Source organism: Oryzias latipes, chromosome 16 (assembly GCF_002234675.1).
Source record: "Oryzias latipes chromosome 16, ASM223467v1".
NCBI classification, from domain to species: Eukaryota; Metazoa; Chordata; class Actinopteri; order Beloniformes; family Adrianichthyidae; genus Oryzias; species Oryzias latipes.
In genome coordinates, this window is record NC_019874.2 from 15249702 (window position 1) to 15274902 (window position 25201).

Below are 25201 nucleotides of genomic sequence, written 5' to 3' on the forward strand. Positions count from 1 at the left end.
GTAACGGTATGTAAAGGTTTTTTTGCACATGAAATTTTGTTATTAGGTCATTATTACTTTGCACCTTTGTGAGCGTTTTTCATTTATTCATTCATTCTGCATCTTTACTCCAAAATATTTGTTGTGTCTAAATTCAATTTCGATAGTTTCAGGGAGAGTTTAGATGTGACACCATCGAATGTCCATTTGTAGATGCAGCTACAGCTTCACAGATGTAGTAATCAGACTTTAAGCGTCACTACAAATCTGTTCAAAAGTGGCAGACATGCTAAGGTTGCAATTTATTTTTAGGAAAAATGTATCAGATACAGGACAGCGAGTTAAACAGGGCTTAGATACATATAAAGAAAGCATTAACTTTTGAATCAAGGACTTTTTTACCATACCATCTTTTGCATGTATATTCTTAGTTTCCTTTTCCAAAGAAATTCTTCTGAAACTAAATGGAAAAATCATTTTCAATAGTGAGTAAGCCAGGTTTCCCCTCTAGAGTGGGGCTTTTTTTTCCTGGTTTCCCCTCTAGAGTGGGGCTTTTTTTTCCTCATTTGCAATTGTTTGAAGGTCAGTTTTCACTCTCTTCCTTGCTGTCTCAAAAATAAGCTAAGGTAAAACCTAACCTATGGTGAATTTAAATGTACAGATAAAGAAATAAAGACACTCAAACATGTGCAGTTCTTCACTGGGTCATTTATTTTTATTGAACTATTAACTGACTTTCAATTTGTCAAGTTTACTTACAACAGATATGCAAAAGAAACATTTTGTCAAATTAGCTAATCTGATCACTAATGGAGCATGTCTTTGGTTGAAGGTCTTAATGAAACTGAAGAGCAGCTCTCTAAATGATACCAACCATGTCTAGTGAAGGAAACTGCAGTCGATCTAAAGTTTCACAGCCTTCACCAATCTGGTTTTGCTTGTGCTATGTGTTCTCATCAATTAAGATAGGTCCAAATTTCTCATTTTTTTATACTTGATATTTCTAAATCTTTTCTCATTCTTCTAATTATGTGAACCGCGTGACCCTTAATCCAACTGAATATTACATATAAATAAAAAATACAGAATAGTTACATCCAAAACACAGCATTGTAAAAGGCAATAATGCAGCAATTAAAATCTCAATAACATACAGTAGTTTATATTTCATTGGGAAGTACGGGGACAACAAAGAAGTCTAGAATTTGACAGGGGACATACGTACAAATGTGATTTGAATAACTATATTATACACCATTCTAAGTCTGCTAAATGCTGGTAGGAAACCTTCAGTGGTTTGGGAAAAAACACAGGCAAGCTTGTTCTCATCTATGGTTTCAGTAGTATCATTACAAGATCAACTGACTTAAACTGTGAACATACAATTATTTTATCAGTAACAGAGCTGTACAATTTATACAGGAGCTATGACTTCTCTTTACCTTACATAACGCACCCACAACCTGATTTTTACCTGCCTGACAAGACAAACAAAAACTGAGCTCAGACAGTCCAATTATAAGTGCTTTTTTCCAAGCAAAGAAAACCTCTACAGTTTATACTTTTTTTCTGAACTTTGTTGAGAAAATAAAAACAAAACAAAAAAATGAAAATAAAATTGCAGGTTTTTAGAAAACAAAATTGTCAGTGGAAAGATGCAAATAAAGCACAACTTGATTGAGATTTGGTTTGTTCGTACAACACCATGTAGTTGAAATCTGATGAATCAAAAGCAACATTCCACGCTGCGACCTTTCTTAACCAAGACGATTAGGAAAAGTTTCAAATGATGCAGTTTAGGGACGATACAAGACAAATTTCACACGATGAGCAGTAAACAATTAGTAATTTAAAAAAAAGGGGGGAGTCCCTTTTCAGTTATTATTTTTTTTTAACTTTTTTTAAATACAAGTGTTTACTACAATGAGTCATTCAGTGAAATGTTTCAGCTTTAATAAGACGTCATTAATGTTTGATAGTTTGTGTCTATGAGCTTAAAATTGTTTAAAGTGGCTTAATTTTTGCACAAACAAAACTACTTTCATGCCAGAGCGGTGTGTTTTTCTAAGACGTTTTTCACACACTGATGCTTCACATGAATATCGATGTGTCTTCTGTACATTTCACTGCTTTGTACAGGCTCATACATCCAGCTGTTCCTCTGCTCTGATAAGACATCTTCCAAATGTAAGGATGATTAGATTGCTACACAAAAGGTCGGCAAGGGTAACGGGTATGGAGTCTTTTTTTTTTTTTTTTAAAGAAGTTGAGCTTCACTTCTTGGTTCACTACTAAAGAGGGGGATTACTGAAGAGAGGACGGGGGTCTTAACGTCTACCTCAAATACATTCAGAAAGTAGTAGCTGTGTCGTTGTCTTGTGCTGGTTTTACAACAGTCCGTTTTCAATCAGCCATGTTAGAAGTGTGTCTCCTTCTCATAACAGCACAATGTTACTATTTATTTTCTTTCTTTCTTTTTTAAAAATGTTTTTTTTTTTCCATTACACTGATGCAAACTAATCAGAGAAATGTCCTCACCGTGTCGCACGTACTTCCTTATTTACAGTGCTGGTTCGGAACAGTGACATTTCCGCCTCTTCAAAAGCAATGACAAGAACAACAAAAATAAATACTGCAGCGTCATACACCGGTTGTCATGCTTCCATCCAAAACATTTGGTTCGGATTGTTTTTTCGTCTTATGGTTATTTTGGTAGCAGAAGAAAAAAGAAAAAAAAGACTTCCCTTCTCAGACTAATTTTGGCGAAAGAAAATGTTTGGTATATTTTGCCGCACGATTATTCAAAATACTGAGGGCGGGGTCTCAAAAATAAATGATTTTTCTTTTTTTTTGTGTCACCGCCACATCCTCCAGCAATCTGTGTTTTAATTTAAAGCCTAATTGCTGCATACATTCAAGAAAATCCCCTAAATCCTTGCAAAGTGTTATCTGTCAAAGGGGATTGATTTAGTTGTCACCCCTCTTTGTCTCTGCATGCTCACCATTGAGACTGTCATTTAAATAGGCTGTCACTCACACGCACCTACACAGATACTTCATGTCTAATCATGGTACAAGCAGAACAAAGGGACTACCACAGAAAAATAAATACTATAAAGCGTATGCACCATTCAGTTTTCATTTCTAGTTAGGAGCAATAGGTCAAGTCATGCCATGGGAACGAGGTGAACAAGGTCTATGAAATGTGACGCTACTAACCAAAACGATGCATCAAATTATAGTAGTTAATATAGGATAGTGTTTACACCTCAATATTCACATTCTGAGGACAGGAGGGTCTTGGGTTTGGGGAGCAACCCCCCACCTAATTGTTTCAGAACTTGCAACACAACATAAACTTATTGTGGGTGGCGTAGCTGGGTCACCACTTTAAGGAAGAGGAGGGGGACAAAACAGGTGGTCAGGCATGACTTGCTGGTGGCCCCAACAGGCTTCAGTTCATCTGCTCAAAGAATTTGTAGGTGGGGTTTTCATAGCCATGGTTTTGCATTTTGTTGAGCTGTCGTTCTTCTGGTGTCAGCATGGGGTCGACCTGCTGAGAGAGAAAAGTTATTACACCCGATACAAGCTCTGGTAGCGGATGGATGGATGGATGGATGGATGAATGGATGGATAGATTGATGGATGGATGGATGGACTAGTTGGATAGATGGATGGATGGATAGATAGATAGATAGATAGATAGATAGATAGATAGATAGATAGATAGATAGATAGATAGATAGATAGATAGATAGATAGATAGATAGATAGATAGATAGATAGATAGATAGATAGATAGATAGATAGATAGATATCTCTTTTGGAGCTTGTCATCAAGTCTTGTCTTAAAGGTAGCTCGCATAACATAAAAGTGTTGGCACTCCTGCATAATTGTAAAGAGCAGATACATGCAAGATGTCTTCACAAAATTAGGTTATTTATACAGATAATAAACTATTGTTTTAAGTGGTCATAATGAAAGCTGAAATATGTGTATAAATGATGGATATGAAAAAATAAATTAATAAAGATGCTATAGAATCAGTATGTTAAATATGGCCAACTGAAATACGTCTTGAGTCACAGCTGATGGAAAGTAGGTTGATTTGGCGAACATGCCATTCAATTCATCAGGTAAAAGAGTTTTGTCTCCTTTCATTTTTAGTCATGTGAGGTAAATGTTATTAGTAACATGGTTAGTGACTCTTATAAAGTTGTTGCTCAGTTTGCAGGCAAGCCACATCACTGTCACAGTGGTCTTCTATGCAGTTAAGCAACCAAAGATTACACCCCCCTGAAGTTTGCAGCAACTTATTTTGTTCTGCACTGCAGTTCCTTTAACTGCTAATTATTATTATTTTTTTGCAATTTGTTTGCTTTAAAGTGGACGGACACATGTTGCATGACTTTTTAGGGAGGATTTTACGACAGCCTATTGACACATTACTTCAATAAACAGCAGTCATTCAAATGTATTTAATTCAAATTTTTAGGTAAGATTTGTTTTTGTTTTTACAGTTCATTGTATTATATTGTATTATAAAGTATTTTTACATTTTTGTTAGCATAGATTGAAAAAGATTTTATCTCATTTGTTTTCTCAAAGACCTTTCTGTGTGGCGTTTGTGTTTTCTCTTCATGCATGTGTGGGTTTTCTCCAGGCTCTCCAGCTTCCTTCCAAGGTCCAAAAACATGCTTCTAGATGATTCTAGATGGTCTCCTCTGTGTGAATGTGTGGTTTTGTGACCCTGTGACAGATTGACGACTTGTCCAAAGTGTATCCCGCTTTCACCCAACAGTAAGATGGGCTCCAGCAATTCCATGCCATTCAGCAATTTCAGAAAAAATATGTATGTTTTCTAAAAACATTACATGTTAAATCAGTATCTAGCTAGATTTGTTTTTATCTCCAGTTAAATTTTAATCTCTGTTCATTTTATTAGCTATATCATTGGTTTGAGACAGAAGCTAGGGGTTTCTGAGGGACAAACTAGGAGCTGTGTGTGCCTCTGTATGTATTTCTGTGTATGTCCCGTCTTGAACTGTGTCTTGTGTATACTTTCTATTTTTGTAAAGGACTGTGTTTTTAATATTTGTAAAAGGATTCAAATGTTTTTAAATTTTCGGGCTGCACGGTGACACAGTGGTTAGCGCTCTTGCCTCACAGCAAGAAGGCCCCCGGTTCAAGTTCTGGCTGGGGGACGTGAACAGAACATCAATGAGGGACCTTTCTGTGTGGAGTCTGCATGTTCTCCCCGTGCATGCGTGGGTTTTCTCCGGGGTCTCTGGCTTCCTCCCACCATCCCAAAACATGCTTCATAGGTTAATTGGTTACTCTAAATTGTCCATAGGTGTGAGTGTGAGAGTGAATGGCTGTGTGATATGTGGCCCTTCAACAGACTGGCGACTTGTCCAGGGTGTCCCCTGCCTTCGCCCACAAGTGGCCAGGATAGGCTCCGACAGCCCCGTGACCCCAAAAGGGATAAAACGGAAGAAGATGAATGACTTTTAATTTTCAAAAGGCTTTAGGCTACTTGCTTTAAAACATTAAAGTTTGCTTTGACAAGAATAGTATTGATGTCAAATCTTGTTGAGAACTTATTTTGGCTGCTGTTCTGCACCATTTTATTTATTACACTTTTACTTTAAACAAAATAGAAGACTCTTAACTTCTGAAGGTGAAAATTATGGGGAGATTATACACATAAGTTAAAATATGAAATATTTTGATAATGTGTGTATTGTCTTCCTATTGGTTTGCATCATTTCAGATGTCTGATATGAGGATATTGCACCAAGTGAACACGGAAACAAAACTAAAAACGTTATGTTGTTGGTTTATTAATAAACACAGTGTTTATAATTTTATACTTTGATTAAATGAATGTTTTATCAGGGGTCGTACCTCAACAATACCATGGCTAATAGTGCCGTACGGCTTTCTGCGCACCAGCAGCAAGCTGATAACCATGACCATGGCTATAGCTACAGCCACCACCAGCAGCCCCACCATGGCTCCTCGGTTAAACGTCTCCAAGGCATCAGGGGGCTGGCGGAACAAGAAAAACAACATATATACAGCTTTGTTTAAAGTTCTTTGCCAAGAAACAATTTTTTTTGAAAAAAACTATTTCTTTTTCTTACCAGTTCATCACTTGCAATTTCATTAGGCTTGTTCACCTGTTTGAGCTCTGCAGAGTTGTTTATCTGGATGCAGAAATGAGCAAGAGTGAAGTAAAACACTTGAAATGCCACATATTTATTATATTTACAGTAATCTGATTACTGTACCTTTTCCTCATATTCATCGGTAGGGCCTCTCTCAGATGTGGTGTAGTCATATTCATCTTCTACAGACATGCAGACAGATGTGAAAATCTGATATTCTTAAACACTAAAGAAAAAAGGAATTCCAATCTGGAAGTGAGCTCACCTTTCTTATTAGGCTGCATTTCTGTAGCCAGAGAAGAACAAACACATTGTTAACATGACGTACAGACTTCATGTGGGGGTGTGCGTGAGTAATAGCTGAAAGAGTACCAATGCGGGGAGGATAGGGTCTGTTCTGGAAGGCCCTCTCCTCCTCCTCTTCATCATCCTTTTCTTCCTCACTCTCAGCTGGCAGGAGCTCCTCAGTGGTGCGAGTCTCAGAGAAGGAGGTGGTCATGAGCTCACTGATGTCTCCTCGCTCTGATTTCACCAGTTCTTCTGCATGAGTGGATCCAAAAATCATTGATCAAAATGGACAGTTGATACCCGCAAATCTGGAAATGCTGCAGATTAGCTTACGAATATCACTGTGGAGCTCCTCTGCCAGCATTGGATCCTTGTAGAGCAGTGCCAGACTCTGGTTCATCCTCTCCTCAATGACATGGAGGTGTGTGTAGACCTGCAAATATGAAAAAACAAAAAAACTAATTTAAAAATGCTTTGATATAAAAAAAATATTTTTTATATGTTAGTGTTGTTTCTATGTCTTTAGCTCACCATCTGTTTTCAATTTCAGCGAAAAGCTCAGAGACAACAGCTCTTACCTGGAATTTCATCTGTTCAGCCTTCTGGGGGTCAACAGCCACAATATGCTGGTAGTGCCTCAGTGTGTGTCTGCGGTCCTTCTGCTCTGCAGCCATGTACCTCTTCAACGTCTGCAGCACACGCTCCGGCTGAAAGGTTTGATTTCAACAGTCAGGAAATGCGTGCAGGCAACACAAAAGCTCATCTTATTTCCTGCCAAAAACAGATTTAAAAAAAAAAAAAAAGGGAAGATTTGCTACTCTAACTGGGTAGAATTTATATTTCTCCTCAGCTTAGAACTGCAGCATAGATTTACCTGAGGAGGATCAGACTGAACAGCAGTCAGGTAATTCTCCAGGGCAACACGGCGGTTGTTGTTGAGGATCGCCTCAACTCTAGCCAGATGCGTCTCCACAAGCCTCTGCCTCTCTCCAGCTACCTGCTCCTCCAGAGTCTGCAGCACAGACTGGAAGTGCTGATTAAAAAAAAATCAGGAGTGTGTTGATACAGGAACGTTCTGCATTCAAAATTTAAAACCAGCTTCATTAAGGAGGTTGACAAATGTGTTTTTTTTTTACCTCATTCAGTGCCTGCCTCTCTGACTTTGGCAGATTTTTGGACTGGTCGTCAGCCTCTGCCCATTCCTTCATGATCTGAGAGATAGAGTAACAAACATTTCATATATTGATATAAATAAATTTTATTGATATAAAAAAAATTTATTGGATCAACTAGATAAGGAATTATGGAACTGATCTTTTCTACTTTTTAGGCCAATTTGCACATATTCTGAGTCCTAACAACCCAAATCATCACTACACTACCACCATGCTTTAAAGAAATGCATGGTCATTCCTTTTTTTTTTTAAACAAAACAAATAACAATTCACCATTGCATTATCCAAGTGTTTTTGTTTATGACTCCACATCTACCTAAATTCAAGATATGCAGTGATAAATGTATTACCATATCTGGAAACATAAAAGGCCTACCCTGATCATCTTTTGATTTATTTCAAAAGTGTTACCAGTGGTCCTTTAATCATGATTATGTCATTTTGAGCCAAAGTAAAAAAGAAACCTGTGTTGTTTTCTTCGACATATTTTCTGCAGAGTGGCAGTAGTTCATCAGAAATTCGCTTCTGGTTAGTGGGCAGGACGTCACCAATACGCTCTTTCACTAACGGTACTTTTTCATCTGATCCTGATTCACAACAATTTGAGTAGAGAAATACTGAGAAATGTAAGTATATAAATCTTTACAGATGTCCCCCATCATCAGAAGAATGCCACAAGAACATGTTAAAAACACCAAAAACAAAAATTTATGGGCGGTCTTCAAAGCGATGCAATAATAAAATATTCAAGCTTACTTCACGCCACAGTTGAAACTCTAATCATGGAAAAAAAATTAGGCTGTACAATCCCAACTGTTTAGATACACATAAAGACAAGTGTCAGGTTGCTACTAAAAATTATTTTGTCTTTGCTTATCTGTGTTTTACCTGTTTCTTCTGGATAAAATTAGAAAACAGTTACTAAAAAGGGAAAGTAACTATACTACTATTAACAAGAAATCAAAATGTTTTGCATCATTTCAGAATATTATTTTGTGTAACAGACATCCTTCCAGCTCTGGATCAAACCTTTTCAGACTCTATTTAATGGATTTCTTTCATTATCTGCTCCCCTGAAGCAGGTGAGTCATGTTCTGGCCCAGTCCTCCTGTTTGTCTGTCTGTCTGGGTATTATATGACATCACTTTCCCTTCAGATTAATGGATCACCTGTCAAAAATGCTCTGTTAATAATCTGCAGTATTGCGAGTTCACCTCATTGATGCGCTTCATTCTGCGCTCCTCCAGGTCTGTTTTGGCACGCAAGAAGTTGGCATGCTCAGTGTCATCCACAGGCTTTTCAAAGTAAACATCAACCCCATCCGTGGGCCGAGACGTGGTCACTGGGCGGCAACGATGGAAAAACACAAGTAAGTTATCTTGTAGTCAAAGGAAAAGTCCCCACACAAAGTAATTTGCAAAGAGGTAAACAGTATTTTCAATCCATTATTTTTGACCTGAACAGAAATCAATTTTAGAATCCTAAAGGGAAATGATGTACTCGCTTTGAAGTGACATGACACTGAATCAGCTGACACTTCAAAACACTTTAAAAAAGGATTTTGCTTTCACATTTGGAATTTGGTGCGAGGAAACTAAAAAGAAAAAAACTAGAAAAATATGATCAGATCAACTCTTTTTTTATAAAACAATTTTGCTATTTGCTTTTGTCCCTCCCTCTTTAACAAAATAATGTGTCACTACGATCCCAAATTCTCTCAGATTGAAGCTCATTTCTAAAGTGGTTAGCTGCTATTTGAGCCGAGCATGGTCTGTGCTGCGGCCCTGCTGTGGTTGTCATCGATGTTGTGCACCAGATCAATCTGAGACAAAGTCATCTGTTGAAGTAATGGGTTAGTGTAGGGTGATGAGTAATAAACAAAGCCCCAGTGACAGTTCTCGTAAAAAAGAAAAAAGGAAAAAAAAGCTGATTGCAGAAACTTAAGTTGCTTTTGTGTAAATGCATGAGACAAAAAAAAGAGAATGTGAAAGTATGATTTAGAAAAGAAAATCTAAGCCTTTATGCAGAGGCGGCAGCACTAGCGGTAAATGTCACTTTGGCTTTGTTATTTACAGCTAATGATCACTGTCAACAGATTATCTGATAAAAACAAATCACTCACAGCTGTCTCCCCTCATGAGAGGCGCAGAGGTGGTGGGTTTGTGGCTTTTCTCATAGTAAAAAGAGTCCAAATAGTCTGACGTCTGGTAAGGACCTGAGTCAATAGGGTATTCATACTCGTCCTGATCCTTCACAGATATTGCCTCCTCTTCGTCATCCTCTTCATCCATGTCTTCTTCATCAAGAGCTTCCTCCTCCTCCTCCTCCTCTTCTTCCACCACCTCATCATCCTCCTCCTCCATGTCTGCTTCCTCCACGTCTGTGTCTGGGGAGGGGCTTGGAGTGGGAGCTGTCACTTTGGTGCTGCGGAGGAGTCCACCATTGTTACTGTGACAGCTGAAGGGAACATTAACGTGAAGATGTCTGCGGTGTTTGGCTGAATCATCTTACACAGAGATGAGTTTCCCGCTGGTCTGGGGCGTGAGGGCTTGAAGACCACCAGCAGTGGTTTTTTCCTCCGCCTCGCCTTTTCCGCCAGAGCTGCCTCTTCCAGGGCAGCACACGTATTCGACGCCGCGGAAATGGTCGCCGCACGGCAGCAGCATCCCATAACTGTGAAGCTCCAGGCTGTCTGCTGTGCATGCCTGAGACATACGAGGCAACAGGCGAGATTCCGGTTTAACATGCAACAAACAAGTGTGAATCAAAATCATTTCCTCCTAAATAAAACGGCACGGCTGCTGTTCTCACCTCCTTCGCAATGTTATGCCAGTACACGTAACTCTCACAAGCATCCATCTGCTCTCGGTGGAGGAAGCGGCATCTGTCAGGCACCAGCAGCGTCTCGCTAACATACTCGCCTTCTGCACCAGGATTGAGGAAAAGAGGAGATGTGTTGTGAGGATTTCAAGCATGTCAGAACCAAAGAGTGCAGAACAAATCCACCAAACAAAAATGTAACAGTGAGGTGGGATCTGAGTACCAACAAATAGGGTTGTAAAAAAAATGAGAGTAAACATGTAATTGGGAGATCAAAAGCACTGGATTTTTTTTACATAGATTTCCAGAATTTTTTGTTTTTCCTAAAATATTATAGATACACTACTTAACAACAGTAACTTAAATTAAATAACTTGTCCCCAATCAAAGAAGCCTTTTGCTGCTCACTCATCGTAAACCTATCTAGCTCTCTAGTGGCAACACTGCATCATATTGTTAATTCAGATACTCAACATTTCAAGTCAATCATTTCTTCTTTTTTTTGACTAAATGTTTTTTAAAGAATTGATAAAAAGAAAAATATAATAAAATAGTGTAAAACACTTAGAAGTTGTTCTTTTCCCCCATCAGGATAGGGAGTGAGGCTTTAAATTCTGTCTGACTGCATGTTGTCAGGGTTGATGGAGAGACAAGGGATAGATAAAAGCAACAGGAAACCCTGTTCAACTTGGATAAAACTTGCCATCTGAACTGGCTAGACATACTTGCAAATATAAATCCTGTGTTTCCTTAATTTATCACAGTAAAGTCATTTTTGCAGCCTGCAGTCAAAAAGAAATCTGAAAATGTGTGCCACTCTTACCCAGGCAGCGGTAAGGCAGGACTATTAGGTGGCCCCAGCCTTTCTTGGACCAGCCAGGGATGGGAACAGGATGTTTGGACTCCTCTATGTGGCTAATTGAGAGCGTTGGGTACATCTAGGTATAATGGTACATGCAGAAATGACAGAGGCACAGAAACGCATGGGCGGACAAACAGAATAAGGAGAATTTAGGGAGAGTGGTTTAGGGGAAAGCACAGTGGGGGGGGGGGGGGGGGGGGGGGCGGAAAGATCCTGCCCAATCTTTTCTTTTTATACATAAACTGTATGTTTTTTTCCCCCCTGGAACCATGTTAAGGGTACCTTTGTGTCCTTTAACAAATGTCGGCTTTTAAATGTCATACCTGCTTCCATTTAATGTGCAGCTCAATCTTTCAAAGGTTGAACTGAGATTAATATTGATATGAATGTAAACTGCCTAGCGTTGGGATTCACACTTACCCTGATCTGCACCCAATCAGGGGTAAAAGCAAAGCCACAGCTGACGCATTACGTGCCAACTAATCACATTATAGAAGCTGTGCAAATTCATGCCTGATGGTTTTTGGCCACCAGGTGGCGTCTGGCTGCTTTTTTGTTCTATTTTAGATTGATTTGGAAGAACCCAAAGAGTATGTGTAGCACTGTAAACTCCACAGCAGATGTTTATTAGTACACATACCAGAGGTGGGTAACAACAGGAGGAAAGGCAAATGGTGGCACAAATGAAATACGGGAATATTTCAAAGTCCACCATTGCTCCACTATATATGGTTAAATATATAGATTTTGTGGGGCAGGTGGAAAAAAATAAATTGATTTAATTTGTAAAAAAGGTGTGTTTATCAGTTTGTTTACTAAGATAAACATGCTTTATATATAAATTTTTTGCTTTTGAGCTGGATGTTTTATTTACTGCTTGTTTTAAAGTTCAGATGTGTACCTCCTGGCAGAAGGAGAGGATTTCACTTGGTTCCTTGAAACAGCCCTGGCGGCCCTGAGGATCCGGTTCCCACTGGCCTGTCTGCACGTTCATGTACAGGAGCTGGCGACCGCAGAACATGGCGATCTGAGGCTCCGCCCCCTGAGGGCTCGGTCCATTCACTTCAGTCAAGGCCAGAGCCTGCGGAGCACAGGAAGGAAGGAAAGAGAGCAGTTAATGCAAGGGCAGAGGTAGATAACAGCATGTCTGAAGCCATGGCAGTCTGTCCAACATTAGATGAAGCGAGTCAGCCTTAAGTGCAGGACGGAGGGAGCCAAAGATCGAAACGGAGAGATGAGAACATGCGGGGCTAATGCACAGTAGAATCGACTGCAGCCGGGGGATAACTGCAAAGCCGAAAGTCAGAAAATGTTGGCAGTTTGACATCCTGCAGAACAGTAATGACCCAAAAAAAAGCGGAATAAACAGGTTTCTGCTTGTTAGAACATTTGAGATGATAAGGAGCAGTTGGCAGAAGTGCCAAAAATATGCAGAAGGATGAAAAATTCTTCTAAATTTCATCTTCTTCCTTTGGCCTCGCTGTTATTGATTGTGGGATATGTTGCCTTCACCAGGGGGAGGGCCCAGTGAGGGCGTGGTGGGGGCCCACACAGCTCAGCCAAGGAGTCAGGCGATAATACAAGTTCATTGAGCTGTGTGCCACTTCACTACATTAACTCACATGGACAGAGATAGAGAGAGCTGAGGAAGGAACACGGAACACTGGTTGGATTTCTATAAACAGCAAGAACAAGGACTTCCTTCACTACGACAGATTTTCAGGGGGCAGAGCCCTTCAGCGTCATTAAAATGGTGCATGTTTTAGAAGGCATATGAGTCATTCATGGTAGAAAAACACATTTACCATGTCCTACAGGTCATGTAAACAACACCACTGAGCGTACAATAATGTTAACCCTTTAATCCAGAATCTCCTGAAAACAGCCCCCCCAGAGCCTTTGCACAGCTCGTATCCTTTCATCTGCGCTGACAGGCAGAGAGATGCCCCTGCTGACGACAGCCGAGCCGAGCGACGCCAAGCCAGTTAGAAGCAAGCTGCCCACAGGGAGAAAACAGAGGAGAAAAATATGGAAGAGTGACGCCTGATCAAAGGAGAACCCTGCTCGAACTGCACTGAGCTAAAGTGTTTGAAGTTCTAATTAAAATGTATGGCGAATAAAATAAATATAGAACAGCCTCCAATTAACTGTGTGCTAAATATCTAAAATGTTCCTAACGAGTTATGCAGTCGGATTTGCACAAGAAGGAATTTCACTTTGTGCGTCTTAAATTACTGGTTAATTTTTCAATGTTGTTAATGATTTTCTACAGTATGTAAGAGTTGGCAGAAACTGTGAGAGACTTGTGATGGTTTTCCTGAAGAAAACCCCCCAAAAAACTTTAAGAGATCATGGATTTCTTTTTACATCTTAAGTTCAGCTTATAGGGGAAAACATAATCATCTTCCAAAAAATTGCTCTACATTAAATGAATAAACATTTTTGCAAAATTGATTTCAATTTTCTTCAGTTTAGTTCATTAGTATGAAGTCAAGAAGATTTCAGTCAATCCTAAACTGCAAATCAATAACGCTAGTAAGAAATATTAATGAAAATAAAAAAGGTCGCTTAAAGAAGTAAAAAGGTTAACAAAATATTTTTTTTCCTTCCATTTAAAAAGTCACTAACTCCCAGTAAATATTTCCATTCCTGTCAAAACTATTCCAGTTACTCCACAGAAAACATCCGACTGTTTTTATTGACAATGCTGAATTGCATGGTTTAATTGGTTAAGTGTGCTGTAAGATAAGCACAGTAAAACACTGTTAAAGCTGCTGAAACAGTCTCTCTACAGCAGTTGCTGAGCTAATGCCTTTACAGCTATATCTTTTTTGAGTCGGGGAAGGTCAGTGCCACAAAGGCAATGAAGGAAAAAAAGAAAAAACAAAAACCTTCCGGATATTTGAGAAGATAACCTGGCAGCTTGGACTCTCTCATTCTGCCTGCTCTCCACTACTGCACTTGCAGAAAATCAATGTTGAGCGACTGCAACTGTATCGCCACGTTCCTGCAGATCGATAGAGGCCCATCAGGAGCTGGAGGGCCTGACCTCTAGCCCAGCGAGGCTGCGATACCAGCACATAGACTTTGACATGTAGGGTGGGGGTGGTCTTGGCCCTCAGGTGCTGCGCTAAGAAGGAACCTGAGATGCTTAATAGGTGTCTTTTTTATTAACACATAATAGAATGAATGGTCAAATTGTTTAGTATTGTTGAAGCATGCATGAATGACTTTTAATTTGAAGGAGGACAAAACATTTTTTTACTTTTAAATTGCCAAAAAAGAAAACCTCCACAATTCTATTTCTCGGCTGTGTAAAAAAATTCCCAGTTTGAACTCTATAAGTTGATGATCTCATGTGTTCTCATGTGCTATCCTAGGCACTTTACCATTGGGAGTTGGGTCATCTAGACCCACTAGACAGTGCTCTGAACCTTTTTTCTTCAATGATTTGTGATCTTCACTGGTGTCCATGGATTACATGAAATCTTTCCACCTTTATCCACATTTGTCATGGTAGGGAGAACACGTCAATGTAAGGGTGGGGTCATCTAAGATAGCACAAGGGTTAAATTGACTAGCTAAAATATGATAGCATCTACACCGTCCTGCTACCTTGATTTACGGCAACATAAGTTAGTATTGTCAGTATAATTATGCACAGGCACTCACAGCAACAAAGGAGTGCATTGAAGTTGCTCTTCAGCCTGATGTTCTAGTTATACCTGTCAATCATTCTTTACTGATACTAGTTTTAATAAGAACGCAGGTAATAGACCTTGACTGATATCTGATATCTGTTGATTTTCTTTTTTCAATAATAGACTACACATCTGAGTAAATGTAATTTAAAACTCAGGCCTTTGCATTTTTTTTACACTACCCATTTTAAGCTTGTCCCGATAAAAAAAATTCACAGTATCATTTGTCATATTCTTTTATATGACAAAGATCTACAGAAATGAATGACCACTGCCCGCAAACAATGAATAATAGCTTTCATTTATTAATGAAATGGTTAACTAGGGTGTTACTGGCAGTGCAAATATGTAACTTTTAGAAAGAAAAATCTTTAAATGTCAAACCAGAATTTAAGCTTTAAAAGAAAATGAGCAAAAACTGAAAGTGAAAGAAAAAAAATTGCATTTTACCCTCAAGCAAAAGCATAAATCTTTGAGTTGTGTTAAGGTCAACTAAGACACAGACTCGTACATAAACTCCTCTGTTGTCTGTATGCTATGTGTGTATTGTGCTTTTGTGGATGATAATGTAAAATAGCTGAAAATGATTGGCTTTTTTTCACTTTTGCAGCCTCAGTAGACTGACTTCCTTCAGAAAACAACTCGCAAGCACTCAGGAAGTCAAGCCAGCCAGTCAGCAAATGCTTGTGGATATGAATAAAAGCAAGGACGACACAGAGAGGGTGAAGAGCTGGGGGATCAAGTGAGGCCTAAAAACGCCTCACATTCCCATTTTCCAAAAAAACACTTTTACAAACTAACCAAACCAATGTCAACAATTACATTTAATTCAAATTGAGCTAAATGAGTGAGTGGAAAGTCTCTTAGTCCTCACTGTTTTATTTTTTTATGATTTATTCGTGACAACATTTTCTGCTGGATTTGTAACTTAAAAAAGAGTTTCTAAAGTAAAACTTAGCAAAGTTTAAAATTAAAATATGTTTGTAAGGGTCCCTATGCAAGATGAAGAAAATGTAGCTACACAAGAATTCATGTGAAATCCATTCACATTTTAGTTTCCTTAAGTTCAGCCCACTGTTGTTTTTCCAGATCAAAATAATCCAAACAGAACATTATCAGAACATTCTACCACATGGTCATATGTTCTTGTGACAACATGTGTTTCCACACATTGGACTGTAATAATGGCGTGATCATATTTTGCTGCCATCACCATTTGTTGTCCGTTGTGATGGTTGTCCGTTGTGATGGTACTTGGTCGTTTTCCAAGTACCATCAATTTATTTTATTTGAAACAATGATAAAACAGTAAAGATCAATTTGATTAGCAACTTGCCTCAGATAGATTGATCTGGTTGGAGTGTAGCAATAGAAATGGATTCATCAATTAACTTGATTAGCTGCTACACCTCTACGGCTAACATTTTATGGGATGAAGAGAAGTTGCTTTAAGTGTGTTATAGAATAAAGATTCAAAAGACCTGTTATTTGTAAAGGAGTTTCACTGTTATTTGCCACAGAGGTTAGGGAACATCTTAAGTATATTGTCATTCTCTAAAACAATCAAACCAATGGGTGAAGTGCACCAAAAATGATCCGACTGACCTGCTAGGCAGGAAAAACTACTTCTGCAGAGAACAGCAAGGAGAGTGTCTTCGAGGCGACCGAGAGTCTGTGCAGCTTAATTAATGTAGCTTCTTAACTATGTCTACAATCTGAGTCTGCATCTAGGGAATCCCCACAATCTGGGAGACAATTTGCATTGTTCTAGCTCAAAAGAAGAGGCATTCTAGAGCGCTCAATGACTTCACTTCAGGCCTGTGCTTTTGTCTCCATTCCAATGCAGTGTAGTTTAAATAAACATCAGCTTTAATCTGATGAACCCAAGAAAAGCACAAAAAAAATCCCATAGCTTTTAATTATTTAATGTTTTCATCCATCTGCTCCATCAGGGAAAACCTTTTTTAGTCAGATCAAATCATGCACTGACCAAAAGTGAGTCAGGAAATAGACAAGATGGCTCCTTTTTTAACACAAAGTGTGACCCATTGGTAAAAGAGTAAAAACAAGTTAGTCGAACTAATAATTTTTAAAAAAAAAAAAGCCACAAAATTGAGTATTTGAAAAGAATAACAGCATTTTAAGTAGATATGAATGATAAAGTATTTGTCATAGTATTTTTTTAATCCAGGTGGCAACATGTTTTATCCACAGACATATGGGCACTAGACTAGCACTGGGCTAATCTCTAAAGTCAGAGTTTGCTTTGCCCAATTCAACATTGTGCTCAAAATGACTATTTGACTGGAACAATATAAAGTGACATTTTGGTTTCCAGATTGTAATTAAGTTTACTTTTGAGGTACAATCTAACTTATTAACATGGGAGTCAATGGGACTTGCTCCCATTTGGCCCTTGCCTGTAGTGGTTATTTTAAAAACTGTTGGTGGGAGCATGGTGTTTAATGCCTTTTTATCCATATTTATCCTTTTCTGCAACAACTGTGTTGTATTTCAATTGAAAAAATGGAATGTTTTACATTGAGTAGTGTTGGAAACACAAATTTCTGTTGTTTTTTTTTTGAATAAAAAAGTCAAATATTAGTGTTTTCCAAGTAAACTCTGCTGCTGAAGAAGATTGAATTGGTAGTAAAATGTTTCAAAGGAGGGTTTTGAGAACATTTTTACATTCTGAGGCATAAAAGCAAACAAACTGCAATACTCAATATTGGTAGTAAAATACTTTGAGCTTTTGAACCAGTCTTACTTTATTAATGGTGAAAAACAGAGGGTCATTTTATGATGGAAGTTATTTTGCTCAAACAATGGAAGAATACATTTCCTGTGGCTGCCAGCTGCAGGCTTAGTTTGAGCACACATTCCCATAATGGACAATGAATGATGATATCATATAATGATTGCATATATGGAAGCCGCTAATTCTGTCACTTAATTAAAACGATAAAGAAAATGGTATTTGACATTTCATTTTCAAAAAGTTCTGTAGTAAATGTGTAGCAAAATTCTATAGAAATGTCTAATTTGACAATTAAAATGGATTAACAGAAATGCTTTTTCATTTTCAAAATGTAACTGCATCAAATGACTCAAAATTAAAATGAAAAAGGATTCCTTTAAAATGATTTTTCATTTTCTACTTAAAAACTGCTTATTCTGTGTCATAATTAATGAAAATACAAAGAGGGGATTTCATTTGCGTTTTCACATCCACCCTGCGAACTGTGTCGCATATTTCAATTCGACTTAGCATTTCCAGAGGGGAGGCGGGGCGATGACGTCAGTGCTATCTCCGTGTGTCCAGCTGCTAAGAGACACATGCTAGGAGCAGTGCCGCCACGCTTTTAGCTTTGTGTTAGCGGCAGAGAAGAGGGCTTTGTGACGGCTGTGCACTTCTGATGATTGTACGCAGTTTCTCAGGACTACGTGGCAGCATTTCCACCTTCTGCTGTCCTCCTTCAGAGGCACCGTGGTTCGTCAACACTTTCCCTCGAACTAGCTTTGTGACAGAATAAGCGGTGTTGAAGGAGAAAAGGGAAAAGCATTTGGGCGGATTGCTTTTTCATTTTAATTTTGAGTCATTTGATGCAGCTTCATTTTGAAAATGAAAAAGCTTCTCTGGTATTGACTTTATTTTTAATTATGCTACAGAATCGCTTCCATATGCATACACACATGTAAATAGCAAAAAAAAAAAAATTAAACTTAGGATCTCAATCAGACATTCCTGGTTAGTTAGAATAAAGAAAACATTTAGTTTCATATCTTAAAAATTCAAATTAAAAAAAATATCAATTTGTATTTAGAGAAATATGCTAAAAAAATGTTAATTGTACTATACGAAGTTGTGAAGATGAAGTCAGTATTACACTAGTGAGTTTAGGAGTAAAATAAGCTTTTACTTTGATGAATGAATCATATTTTTTTCGTTTCATTAAGAATTTTCCTCATAAATTCACACTACCACCTCCCTTGTGGCTTGAAAAACATGAAACTGAGCATCTCAACCATGGAGACTTTGAAGCAGACTATTCATAGCTGCTGTGAACACGTCTGATACAGCTGGCTTTCCCAATAGCTCTTTGTTGAAAGGCTACAGTCCCTGTCTCAGTGGTGGAATACAGAAGAAAACTGATGTTTTGCCTTTTTTTTTGCTTGCATTGTCGGCAAGCATGTATAGGGTGGGAGTTTAAAGGTTGGAAAGGCAGTAGACCTCAACACGGCACTGTACATATCATGCTGCACTGCTGATGAGGCTGAACAGGGATCAGTAGTCTGACAGCTCTCCACTGCAGGGAGTAGAGTATCATTAATAACACCCTGCTACCACAGAGACATGTTCATGGGCTGAATCTTTGCAAGATATTTTGCTTCTTTACATCCCTTCAGTATTTGGTCTATTCTCTCATCTAGGCTTCAAAATCTAGCACAGATATCCATAAAATCATAACCTTATGTGCATGTAGAGTGTATGTGTGGACCTGGGATAGAACACACAGTAAAAAACACACTTATATCCATCTGCATATTGACAGGTATCTGAGTTGTGTAGGACATTTAACTGTAATGCAAAAAAAAAAAACAAAAAAAAAAAAAACAGAAGTCTAACCTGAGTATTATCAGCCAGGGCTGAGTTAGAGCTTGGGCACAGCTTTTACATTTACCATCATCCTCTGTCTTGGAGTCATGAAATTTTCAGCACCTGTTCCTCCCGCATGTTGCAGGATGACCTCATCCTCTGAAATGATGCAACCCATTTGTCCTAGCAAGCAAGGCCGGGTTGATGAAGCAGAGGGGGATAAGCCCATCACAATTTGTCACATTTGCATGCTGCCGTCAGCCGGTGCGTTCAACAACCAGCTACACACTGCTAGCAGATGTGGGAGTCGTCTTCTGAATGTGACAGATGTGAGGAAAGCACATACTTTGATTTTTTTTTTAATCTTTGCAAATATAAAGTCCTGACATTGTTGTGATCAATGCTCTTTTTCATTCAGCTTTTGTGTGATAAATTTGCATTTAAGTTTTTGCCGGATGGGTATGCGTTGAAGGTTCTTCTAGTGAGCTGGTGTGACAATAAATGAACACCTAGAGACATTGGACCTTTGAGGAGACGATATACTTACTTTCACTCTATAAAGATCTGGGATGTCCTGACGATCCAAGACAAAATAAGAAATGCACAATAATGCGACGTGCTAGGATTTCCAAACATGACACACACAATGATCTTATGAAATATTTGAACTTTTAACTCAATACAGATGTTATTTAAAATAGCTTGAAATTTAAAATCGACATTCAAATTTGAATAAAAAGGAAAGAATTTTTAACATCAATCAAAGTATTTTTTAGTGTATCTTAGCTTTTTACTGTCTAAAATGTGGTCAAACAAATTAAAAAGCCTGTGTCCTTTCTGATTTTGATCGACTTGAAGCCATTACTTCCAACAACATCCAGGAGGAACTCATCTCTCTGCAAGGAAACAATCAGTGAATGTTGACACCATTCAGATGGCAAATCTTTTTCGAACCAACTAGGTTTAATCCATTTTACTCTAACAAAGTAGACTAAAATGGATTCGTAGTTTTGCTCTATCTGAGAACTTGAGCTTTAATAACTGCTGATACCATAATCAGTCTGACACAACTTTGCAATATTGAAACTAATTGCAACAAAACCCATTTGCTGCTTGAGCGTTTTCTGGAAGTGCAACCTCAAGGTGCAAAGCATATTCATTTGGTTAGAAAAAGATGATCTTGCAAATGTTGCAGCTGCAGTGAACTTTGTCATTTCTGTTGGAAAAATCTTTTTGGATTTGAAGAACACTCATGTCAAGAGCACACCCACGTAATGTAGATATCAGTTTACCATCCATAAAGTCAGATTAATATGCTTCTTTGGGAACATCTTTCTGTAGCACAGAATAATTGGTGTCTTGCTCTTTTTAAGCCCATTCTTTCCTCTTATTATTGTTTTCTTCTTCTTTCCTCTTTAACACCTCGTCCCCCTTTCTCCTCACCCTCAATTTCCCACACAGGGACTGTTGCTTGGCCTCTGAGATGACTGCTGAATGGCCAGAGAGGGTGAGGTCCATGCATCATTGTAATCATGCTGTTTAATTATTCATAGGTTCTATCAGGCTTCTTTCTGGCGTGGCATGTACTTATTAGGAAGTGGCAGCATTAGTTTGCTAGGCATTTCTTGTGCAGAATGAACAAAGGAGGACAAACCCGGTCAGTTCTACGATCTGACCCATTGTTGTCGAGAAGGAGAAGGGACTGAAAACACAACTGGGTTGTACATTGAATTCTGTAGCTTCCTTTCCTAAAGCACATAAGACCGAAGAATTAAAAATGAGATGAAAGCTGCATTGCAGAAGTTAACAGTCTGCCATCATGACAGAAGGTTTCAGGTTGCAGAAATATCACAAGCTAAGACAAGATCCATCGATTGAGATTGCAGCAGTCCTGCCTCTGGTTTGACTCTCAGGGAACAGATGGCCCCGTAATCACCAGGGATGCAACAGCAAGATTCTACTGTTTGATTTTTTTAAAGTGTGGCTTAAAATACAGGACATGTCTGCTGGCAGCACTGCTAGAGACTCCACGGGTGCTAACGCTGAACATGCCAGCTACTCTGTGAACGCACATATTTGGGGTAACGAGGTCTTAAAAACCACCAGAGAGGGTGAATTTTGTCTTAAGGTTTCAGCTCACATTTTCCCATCAAGCACTTTTCTAGGGCGAGGGGCTGGAAGAGAGCAGCTCTCCAAAGTTAGCTCTTTCCTTGAAACCAACTTCAGGTGAATCCTTTCATGCATCTCTGCTTCAAAGAAGCCCTCCCCCCCCCATCCATCTAAAGCTTCATGCCCACACGAACACCCTGGAACTGGCAGTGCTTTTGATGCACATCTGTTCAAACAAAACCTTCTTTTCTCTTTAAAAGACGCAGACCCCTGAATTTACCTTTCTCTTCTGAAGAACCCCCCATTTCCTGCCTGCTTGTTGCAAAAGTCGTGTGATAAACTATATTCAGAATGAAACAAGTGTTGCGGCTGCTTTTCATGCGTGGAGTAGTTGTACACGTTTGCCTCTCATTACCACCCACATTTTGACAAATGCTTCATCTGAGTCATCCAGCACAATGACGCCACGCTGTTCGTGTTTTCTCGCCAAAATAAAAAGAAGAAAAAAGGCAAAAACACGGTTGATCATTTTCACAACCCTTTTTATCTTGCAGATAAGCAACATAGGACTCAAACAGCTGCATATGAATATTACAGTGTCTGGAAATGTAAAATGCCAGCATGACTCAGCCAAAAAGGAAAGTTATTTTTTTTCTTTTTTTTTTTTGGTCTCCTTTTGACATTTTTGATGAATTTCTGCTCTTACGCAACGCTTAAAAAAATCCGTTAAGCTTAATAACATAAGAATGCCAGCAGATTAATACCAAACACTGTGAGCCTGCAGTTGCAATTTCAAACTAAAGACCTACCTCGGGAGACTGAAGGAATCAGCAGCTTAGAGGCGATTTCAGCACAGCACGTCTCTGAATCATCTCTGAGTTAATGCAACTCACACTGAGTCAAAGCTTTTCTGTAAGCAGATTGGGGCTGGGTCAAATATAGATTTGGGGTGTGTGTATACACATTAAAATACCGTACATTCAAATATAACTGTTTTCTTTTTTGTTTTATTCACTAATATAACAAATATTTCACGAAACTTATAGACACTGTATTAGAGTTATAAGCTTAAGGTTCGATTAAAAAAATATTTGATGGCCGAAAGATGAACCTATTTCTACAGGCCATGCATGCTTTAAATGCCAAAATGTAAAGCTTAATAGGGTTTATAATAGTTTTGATACTAGAAATGCAAAACATCTGTTGGAAATGCAGGGTAAATTGTTTTATTACAGGTAAACTACAGTTACTACTGAAATTGAAAACGTTCCTTTACCTTAGAGTTCATAAAAAAGAGATATTCAGGCACCTGAATCTTTGCGCTAGAAGCATCACTAAGAGCAGAGAAGACCAAGAAACTGCTCCGCTCTGCAAATGTTCCAAACTGAAAGTTGCCCTGGTCCAAATGGAGAAAGCCCTTGAACTACACTAGCAATGAGAAGATGAAGGTCTGCCTTCTAACTTTTGTAATTAAGAACCACCTGGAAAAGGACAGGCACTTGTCGCAGTGAAAAAAAAGCTTCCAGGTGGAAAATGAAATTCTACAAAGACCTTGATTAGGAAAAAAAAATCAGAAAAAAAACAAAAAGGGACAATTATGAGCAGGAGATTTCTAAATCTGTTCAAATGATCTGAAACAAAATCTAAATAAATCTGACAATGAACCTAAAACTATCTCAACCCATTTATTGCCCCAAATTTAGACTGCTGTAGTTCCCATTTTACCTGCTTTGAAACAAATATGCTGTAAACTGTCCCTAGAAAGACCTTCAACAGGAAATTGAGGCAGAGTCCACATTGAACTGGTTTTACAATAACGTTAAAAATGTTTGCTCTAATTTACACAGCCCTCAATTACAGAGCCCCTAAATGCATCACTGACCTGTTGACCCCAACCTCCCCTTCGTTTAAGGCAGCAGCCTCCAGTCTTTTCCTGGTTTTACATAAAGCTGACTATTAATTCTTTGAAAAAGCAGATGGAGATTTTTTTTAACTCATAGTTTACTGATCTTAGCAAATATGATGTGCTTTGAAATGTGTTCTTTTTCTTTTGTTTCCTTAATATTATATTTTTTGCTGAACTTGTGAAGCACAATATGTAAAAAGTGCAACACACATACTGTCTATCCTAAACCAACCTTTTTTTGTTTTAATGTCAACTATGTTGTTTTCCATCAGAAGTTTTTTCTGTTTTTCCTGATAATATTTTGCCTTTGGTTCAAACTTACCTCCACCCACAAACAGCAGAAACTTTTAACCTCAAACCTTTTCCTTTCAACGTCACACATGCACATAAACAAAAACTAAAGAAAAGCCTAAAGGAAGTGGCTTGTTTGAAGTTAAAGAAAATGTCAGGTTTAAATATGTTTGGCCACCAACAGTTTTTTTGGCCCTTAGGCTAATATGCAACAAAAAAGCAGTGCATAGAAGAACTATAAAAAGTATCCACATTTAATTCAAGTTGCATTTTTCTTTTTCTTTTTTGCGGTCCAAAGATTGATCTCAGCAGTTATTTAGTGAACCAGTAATTGTACATTTAATGTCGTTCAGTAACAGCATACAGATCAATGATTCGCAGTGAGCTGCTCAACTTTAGGTTTCTGTCACAAGGTCCAATTGTTGCAATAATGCATTTCAGACAAACAAACAATAGATTTAAAAAAAGACAAATTGACAACCACAACTGCAGGAAATAATTATGAATGAGAAGAGCTTTAAAGCTAACATACAGTAAACAATATCACCTGTGTGCCATCGAAGGGGAAATTCATATGTATCCCGCTTAATCAATCGCTGAATTACCAGTAAACTATATTATTTAAGTGGTTTACATGCACTTTTCAGAGTCCTTTTGATTAAGATAATTATTTGTTCTACTGTGAGAATAAATCCTCTGCAAAAAAATAAAAAATACAGAAGTATCTACTGATGCATCAGTCAAGTAATATAACATTATAGCCAAAGTAAGTTTAACAATTGTATCCATTGAATGTTACTAACTTAAAAAATAATGCCTCTCTCATTGTGACATTTATTTTTATGTTATAGAGGGTGTTTTATTAATCAAACCGCCTCAAGTTTCAACCTTGTTTCCTAAAAGTACCTAAAGAGTCAAATCAAGTTTAGACTGAAAAGGTGTTTCTCAAAAAGTTAACATTCATATATATCTGCCTCTTTAAGACCAATTTTTGATGAATGTCTATTGAGCATCATTTTAAACACCTCTTAAAGAATTGACATTTCCAAAGTATTTCATTGTTTTCAACATCACTAAACTTAGATCTTTGATATCTAAATATAATCACTCTTTAGTCATGTCCTCACATCTACACTACTGCTGTTCACTTGCCTGAACAAGGAATTGAGTCACCTGCAGCTGGTCCAGCAGCCTGCTGCTATAGGCTTCTAACCCGCAACCCTAACCCCTATTTAAACACCTCTTTGCTGACTCCCGGCCACTTTTAGAATACACTTTAAAATCTGACCTTCAGAGGACAAG

The 25201-nt window shown here is 38.3% G+C and overlaps 1 protein-coding gene across 2 annotated transcripts in view; it reads right to left on the minus strand.

The window, feature by feature from the left end:
- Positions 1 to 669: 669 nt before the first annotated feature.
- aplp1 (amyloid beta precursor like protein 1) overlaps positions 670 to 25201 on the minus strand; it is a 35123-nt gene continuing 10591 nt past the window's right edge. The window contains exons 2-17 of one of the 2 annotated variants that reach the window (XM_023964217.1): positions 12197 to 12376; positions 11257 to 11371; positions 10425 to 10537; positions 10125 to 10318; positions 9736 to 10037; positions 8828 to 8955; positions 7575 to 7649; positions 7313 to 7471; positions 7017 to 7145; positions 6772 to 6871; positions 6523 to 6690; positions 6416 to 6436; positions 6274 to 6332; positions 6127 to 6189; positions 5888 to 6031; positions 670 to 3535 (exon numbers count right to left, since the gene is read on the minus strand). In XM_023964217.1, coding sequence (XP_023819985.1) covers positions 3434 to 3535; positions 5888 to 6031; positions 6127 to 6189; positions 6274 to 6332; positions 6416 to 6436; positions 6523 to 6690; positions 6772 to 6871; positions 7017 to 7145; positions 7313 to 7471; positions 7575 to 7649; positions 8828 to 8955; positions 9736 to 10037; positions 10125 to 10318; positions 10425 to 10537; positions 11257 to 11371; positions 12197 to 12376 — 2052 coding nt within the window. In that variant the 3' untranslated portion in view covers positions 670 to 3433. The remainder of the gene's footprint in view (positions 3536 to 5887; positions 6032 to 6126; positions 6190 to 6273; positions 6333 to 6415; positions 6437 to 6522; positions 6691 to 6771; positions 6872 to 7016; positions 7146 to 7312; positions 7472 to 7574; positions 7650 to 8827; positions 8956 to 9735; positions 10038 to 10124; positions 10319 to 10424; positions 10538 to 11256; positions 11372 to 12196; positions 12377 to 25201) is intronic. The other variant, XM_020710093.2, reaches the window with a different exon arrangement.